This window comes from Podarcis erhardii (assembly GCF_964252035.2).
Source record: "Podarcis erhardii genome assembly, chromosome: 13".
Classification (NCBI taxonomy): domain Eukaryota; kingdom Metazoa; phylum Chordata; class Lepidosauria; order Squamata; family Lacertidae; genus Podarcis; species Podarcis erhardii.
In genome coordinates, this window is record NC_138502.1 from 6,717,158 (window position 1) to 6,724,360 (window position 7,203).

At 39.2% G+C, this 7,203-nt stretch overlaps 1 protein-coding gene across 1 annotated transcript; it reads left to right on the forward strand.

The window, feature by feature from the left end:
• Positions 1–682: 682 nt before the first annotated feature.
• LOC309328525 (vomeronasal type-2 receptor 26-like) lies at positions 683–6,665 on the forward strand (the record flags this gene model as incomplete). Its single annotated transcript, XM_081838521.1, has 6 exons — positions 683–894; positions 1,482–1,773; positions 3,200–4,060; positions 4,383–4,598; positions 4,830–4,956; positions 5,761–6,665. The coding sequence occupies 6 exons, from the start codon at positions 683–685 to the stop codon at positions 6,663–6,665; spliced, it is 2,613 nt and encodes an 870-aa protein (XP_081694647.1).
• Between the last annotated feature and the right edge of the window lie 538 nt (positions 6,666–7,203).

Genomic DNA, 7,203 nt, shown 5'->3' on the forward strand with positions numbered 1-7,203 from the left:
GCAGACCACAAAGACTGCTTTGGATTAAAGTAGCATTCACTACACCCCTAGTCAGTTCTGTGACTAGCTATTTTAATACTTTATAGCAAAGGAGAGTATTGACTACCATCCTGTAGATCAAACTAAAGCTGGATATTGTGATTCATTTCAAGAATTAGTGCTGCTTAATTTTTCCAAGTTGTCTAGACTGGCTAACCTCTGCCCTTTAGAGGTTATTGGACTCTGACTCCAAGCTTAGGAAGAGAAAAGCCAGAACTTTTTCTTAAAACAAAAGAAAACATGTTTGCTTCCATAATTGCTACTCAAGGTCTCTAAAGAAGGAATTCTTTCTCTACAATTATTCATGCCACACTGCATATATCTATAAATATATACACACACAGAGACAGAGAGACAAATCTCCAGAGGCTTTTCAGATAATAGGGAAAACAATAACTTGGCAAGCCTGAAAGTGTATATTAGTAGACTTCTGGTGGAGAAAAATCGGGAGTAGGGCATTGTCACTTTCATCTCTAACAAATCCCCTTTCATTATGTCACTAGGCAGATAATTCCTAGAATACTGCTAATCTCACCCAGTATTCAAGACATGCATTTTTGTAGATGTGGTGATTCAGAAGCCAATGATGGATTTTCCCCTGTGACATAGATTATTGGCAGAGGCAAGAGAGAAGCTTAATAGGATGCGGGATCTAGTGAAGGTGCTTCTCCTTCTTCCAATTGCATGTGGAGTAGGTAACAGTAAGTGCCCCACTAACGTTCCTATAGCTGTAGAACATGAATGGTATCAGGGAGGTGACCTCCTCATTTGTGGGATGACTTCTCATATCATTTACCATTTTAGTGAAGTATCCTTCCGAATACATCCTTCTCAGGAGTTATATGATTTTCCAAAGTAAGGACCTTTCTCTCTCTACCCCCCCTTCTTCCTCCTCCCTATAACATTGTCCTGGTCATATCATCAACACAAACAACAGTTTCTTTAAGTGACAGAAAAATTATATTGTAGACCACACTGTGATCCTTAGATGAAGGGCAGTATAGCAATGATAATTATGATGATAATGATGATGATGTTCAAGGAAAGGCACACTGGGATTGCCCCCATCCAGGAACACAATTGTGCTTCTCGAGCACCATTTGGGATCTTGTGCATTCTACAGTGTTTAGAGAAAAAAATGAACTCAGGCATCCTCTTCTGAAATTTCTTCCTAATTTGTCCCTCAGATTCCAAATCCAAGAGATTTTGCCCTATTGGTTATGGGATAGATTTGATGGGAACTGGAATACACCCAGATCCAAGATCTCAGTATATTGATGCATGATTTGAAGAGGGAGTTGTTTAATAGGTTGTAGACATCAGTAACAAATTAATTGAGATCCATGAAATATAAATCGGTCACCGGCAGAAAGGAATCCTTTTTGTGGGATGTCAGGCACAGTGACATTATCTTGTGATACACTAAATTCTTCTGTTTGCAGTTTTGTGACAAAGTTCCACCAGCATGTCCTTGCCTTGGTGTTTGCAGTGAATGAGATCAATGAGAATCCAAATATCTTGCCCAATGTAACATTTGGGTTCCACATCTATGACAGCTACTATGATGCTAGGATGACCTATCGTACCACCCTGGACATGCTCTTCAAATCTCATAGATTTAACCCCAACTACAAGTGTGGCATCTGTAACAGCCTCATCACTGTCATTGGGGGACTTAGCTCTGATACTTCCTTCCATATTGCAGATATCTTAAGACCCTACAAGATTCCACAGGTAGGATCTCTGCATATGAGACATGGGGATGTGCAGAAACAAATATCTTACCATGTTTGCTTTTGCTTTTATGGTTCAGAAGCAGGAAGAGGTCTGAATGGCATTCTTCAAAATTTATTAATCTGCTCTAGGACCTTTATTGGTATTGATGTGAAGCTCACAGGGTGTTATTTTTTTGTCAGTCTTTTTGCATATGGGGAAGACATTTGCTCCTTGTAAATCAGAATATTTAAGTAGCTAGGTGTTCCCTTACCACCTCTTTTCCTCTCTTGGACTCCCTGACATCATTGATTCTGTTATCATCAGGTTTGGAACTTTTGGGTGAAGACAGAGGCAAAATAGGTGTTGTCACCCAATAGCATTTCTCGGTCTTCTCCATGCAATGCACCTTCCACTTACTTGTGCTCCCTCTTCCTTCCAACATAGCCAAAGAAACTTTTTGAAATTAATTTTAACTCTTGTGGAAGCCTGAGCTCATTCTGAGCATTAGGCAGCCTGACTTTCGCTCTGCAACTCTTGGCTACTCTTATATACTTCTCCTTTGTGATTTCCCCTTTCTCCCATTTCTTTTACATACCCTTCTTAAATCTCAGGTAATCTGTAAACCATGCCAGTTTCTTTTTAATTAATGTAATCTGCCCTGGGATTGAAAGTATAAGGGAAGGTCTTCTTCTTTGGCAATAACTCATAGCTCAGTAAGATTGTCTTTCATTAACACAGTTGAGTCTGTAAGTGACTGTGGAGGCTAATTCTGGATCCACACATCCTTCCACAGTGGAGATATTAGTTTTTGGGTGGGAGTTATCATGGTGAGGGTTTGCCAAATGTGCCTTCCTCTTAGCACGTTTCTCTCTTTCGTCCCAAGTTTGAACGTCTTCAATGTCCATGATACCTTTGTAAAGGCTGTTCTCCAGTTGGAGCGCTTGCAGGCCACTGTTTTCCAACTGTCTGTGTTTATACTACTTTTTAAAGATTTGCCTTGAAAGAGTCTTTAATCCTCTTTTGTTGACCACCAGCAGTATGCTTTATATTTTTAAACTTGGAATAGAGTTGTTGCTTTGTAATACAATAATCAGGCATCCGAACATAATCAGTCCAACAAAGTTGGGAGGGTAATACAATTTAATCCGTACCTTATTACTGGTATGCTGTTGCCCCCCCCCCTCACATCCCCCCCTAGGAAGGAGAATAGATAGACATAACCTTGTTTTAAATACATTTATGAAAACCATACACGTCTCTAGACATTTCAAAAAAGCATGGCCATATCTCTATATTAACAGCTATAATTCTGCGTGAGTTTTCATTTTCTTTACCTCTCATAGTGTTCATATTGTCCTTCAGGAAATATTTATACCATAAAGAGCTATATATATGGAGACACTCAACCAAGCAGATCTCTCATAATACTATGTGTTTTTAATAGATCACATATGGCTCGTTTGCAGCAGGAAACAGGGAAACAACACAGTCCAATTCCTTTTACCGCATGGTCCCAAATGAAGACCATCAATATATGGGAATTATTCAGTTACTTCTACATTTTGGATGGACATGGGTTGGGATCTTTGCTGAAGATGATGATGGTGGAGAACATTTCTTGTCAACCTTGGAACCATTCCTTTCCAAGAACAGAATCTGTTCAGCCTTTACAAAAAGAATCCCCAAACAAGCACATATAGGTGACATAGAAGAACTTCTCGATACATGGTCAAATGTTTATTCAGCTTTGATTGAGAACAAACCTAGCACACTGATCCTGTATGGAGGTTCATTGACTATCATGTTGCTAATGACTATTACTTATCTCCCACATCCTGATTACAAAGGAAATGCATCAGTTACGAAGGTGTGGATTATCACAACACAGATTGATATCATATTAACAGGACTTCAGAGGGGCTTTGACATACAGCTCTTCCAAGGAGCAATCTCCTTCAGCATTCACACAAAAGAGTTGCTAGGCTTCCAGGAATTTCTTCAAACCATAAAGCCCTACAGCACCAGGGCGGATGGTTTTCTCAAGGATTTCTGGGAGCAAGCGTTTGTCTGTTCATTTCCAAATCCCCAAGAGGTAGTGGATGAAGATGAACTATGTACTGGGGAAGAGAGGTTAGACAGTCTGCCTGATCCAGTTTTTGAAATGAGCATGACTGGCCATAGCTATAGTATTTACAATGCTGCCTATGCTGTGGCTCATACCTTACATGCCATCTCATCAAGATGCCACCACAGAAGAATGACTGATGGGGGGAAACATAAACTCCATGATCTCCAGCCCTGGCAGGTAATGTATTCACAATTAAAAACTTCTTCATTTTTATTCTTTGCCCAGAACAGTTTTGTAGAAATCATCAGAGAGTATCCAACCTTTTCCTACACAGAATTATTAGTGAAATGGGTTCATATTTCCTCTCAAATTGGGTGGCTGTAATGGGGAATCAATTTTTTCTTCTATCACTATGCATGTTCCTTTATCTACCATTTATCACGTCTGGTTGAGACTCTGCTATAGAAAAAACATAAAGGAAAGGAATGTACAAATAATCAGCATTTCATGTCTATGGACATGAAATGTTAGCCCTTGTTTCTTTTCCACTTTCAAATAGCTGCAACCATTTCTGCAAGGGATTTCATTCAATAACTCAGCTGGAGAAACAATATCACTTGATGCCAAAAGGGAAATGGGAGGTGAATTTGATATCAACAACATGGTCATCTTCCCAAACAGATCCTTCCAGAGAGTGAAAGTTGGAAGTGTGAGTGAAGGAAAAGGATTCATCATTCATAAGGCCATGATTCTATGGCCAAAAGGTTTTAACCAGGTACAGATTGAGTTTCCCCCTATTCTTGACTGGATTATCAGTTTTAAAACACCACTTGTTGTGCAACCTTATGCATCCGTCTCTGTAATGAAGTCAGGAAACTAAACAGAAGTGTATGATTAAACAGAAAATATTTATCTTCCAACCAACTTTTGAAAATGCTTTGCTTATCTGAGCAATATAAATTTCCTACGTTGTACCTACGGTATCTGTTTTCTTATTGATGGATAGGGGATTCCCATTTCGGTCTGCAGTGACTCCTGCCAATCTGGGTATCGGAAACAAAAGAAGGAGGGGAAGAAGTTTTGCTGTTATGACTGTGCTTTATGCCCCGATGGGAAGTTTTCAGACCAAAAGGGTAGGTGATACAACTGTTCTCCTGATATAGCATCCAACTAAAAGCCCTCAGGATCCTTACCCGTCACCCTGGTGTGTTTGTATATCTGACTCTGGTTCAGGGTGTTGTAAACACTTTCTTGCAGGACGGGGTCTTTCATTGTCACTTGAGATGGACAAATGCCAAGAATCAATTTTTCAACTGATTTTATTTTAATGAATTTTGTGTGAAATATATATTTCATATATAGGCGTTTTAGCAAGAATCTATGTTTCCAGTGTCTTATACATGATTTTTTATTAAAATTTTATGTAAAACCAATGTGTTTCCTAATTCCTTTCATGATCCCATCCCCCCAAAAAAACAAACAAAAATGAATTGCTTTTCAACTCAAGAAAGTGGGTAATTAACCTCGCAATATTTCTCTTATAGCAGCAAAAAATATAGGAAGCTGTCTTATGTCAAGTGAGAAAATTTGTCCATCTAGTTCAGTATTGTCCACACTCAGATGTTCTAAACTGGCTTTAGAATAAGAAGGAACATTGCATTCAAGTGTAAAAATCTCCCATTACTTTTAAAAAAAATAAAATTCTCTTTGGCATTTAGGAAAATCACCTCCACTCATGTCAACTCAAGTGTATACAAATTGACACATCATTATTGTTCTCATTTTGGTGAGTGATGAATTCACATGTACACCTCCGCACTGGAACTATGAAACAGAAATCAAGAAATATATCATTTATTATTTGGGAGGAAGTGAGGAAATTCTTCTTAAGTCTCACATGGAATGACACTGAAATGAGATTTCTTTCTGTTTTTCAGATATGGATGACTGTCTCCAGTGCCCAGAAGATCAGTATCCAAGCAAGGACAAAGATCAATGTTTTCCAAAGCATCTAACTTTTCTATCTTTCAAAGAGCCTTTAGGGATCATTTTAACTTCTGTTGCTGCATCCTTTTCCTTTATCACAGCTTTGGTTCTAGGAACCTTTATTAAACACAAAGACACCCCCATCGTCAAAGCCAACAACCGGGACATCAGCTACATTCTGCTTGTCTCTCTCCTCCTCTGCTTCCTCTGTTCTTTGCCATTCCTTGGACAACCCAATAATGTGACCTGCATTCTCCGGCAACCAGCTTTTGGCATCATCTTCTCTGTGGTTATTTCTTGTGTGATGGCTAAAACCATCACTGTTGTGGTCGCTTTCATGGCCACCAAACCAGGATCCAGCATGAGGAAGTGGGTGGGGAAAAGACTGGCCAACTCCGTTATCTTTTCTTGCACCCTCATTCAATCAGGAATTTGTGTTTTGTGGTTGGCAAACTTCTCCCCATTCCCAGATCAGGACATGCACTCTCAGAGCAAAGAGATCATTGCATTATGTAATGAAGGATCCGTCCTCATGTTTTATTTAGTTCTGGGCTTCATGGGATTTCTGGCCATCATCAGCTTCATGGTGGCTTTCTTTGCTAGAAAGCTGCCAGACACTTTTAATGAAGCCAAGTTCATCACTTTCAGTATGCTGTTGTTTTGCAGTGTTTGGCTGACTTTTGTTCCAACCTACCTGAGCACCAAAGGGAAATACACCGTGGCTGTGGAGATCTTCTCCATCTTAGCTTCCAGTGTTGGATTACTTGGTTGTATCTTTTCCCCCAAATGCTATATTATTATTCTTAGGCCGGAGTTGAACGATAGGGAACAGCTAACAAAGAGAAAGAATTATTGAAGCTAAGTACTTTATGTCATATTGGTTATTTTCTTTTCTTTTCAATGGGTCTGTTCTGACTGTAACTAACATTGGTCCTTTATCATAAGCTCTTAGCAATTCTAGAAGAATGAAAGCAACTATGCTCTATTATTTGTGACCACTTTTACTCCTATGTATCTAGCAAGAAACTATTTCAATTAAATGTAAAATGTTACACCTTTGTGGTCAGAGCAGAAGAGAAAGGGTGGAATAGGTATCCACAGGAAGGCAATACACTGGACTAAATGAGATAATAAGTCTCCAACCATTAGTTGCACCATCATGGATAATGTTCAGGAATTACTGAGTCATAGTCCAGCAATAACTGGAGCATCACAGTTAGCAACACCCAGGGTAGATCTACACAGGGAGTGGGGGGAATGCTCTGAATAAGTCATAAAATTAAGTGTTATAATAAAAGGGGGAAATGCTATCTAAAAATCACATATATATTTTTCTCTTTGTTACCACCTTTGTTACCACCTTTGTTACCTGGCTTGAGAGCAGTACATGTGAA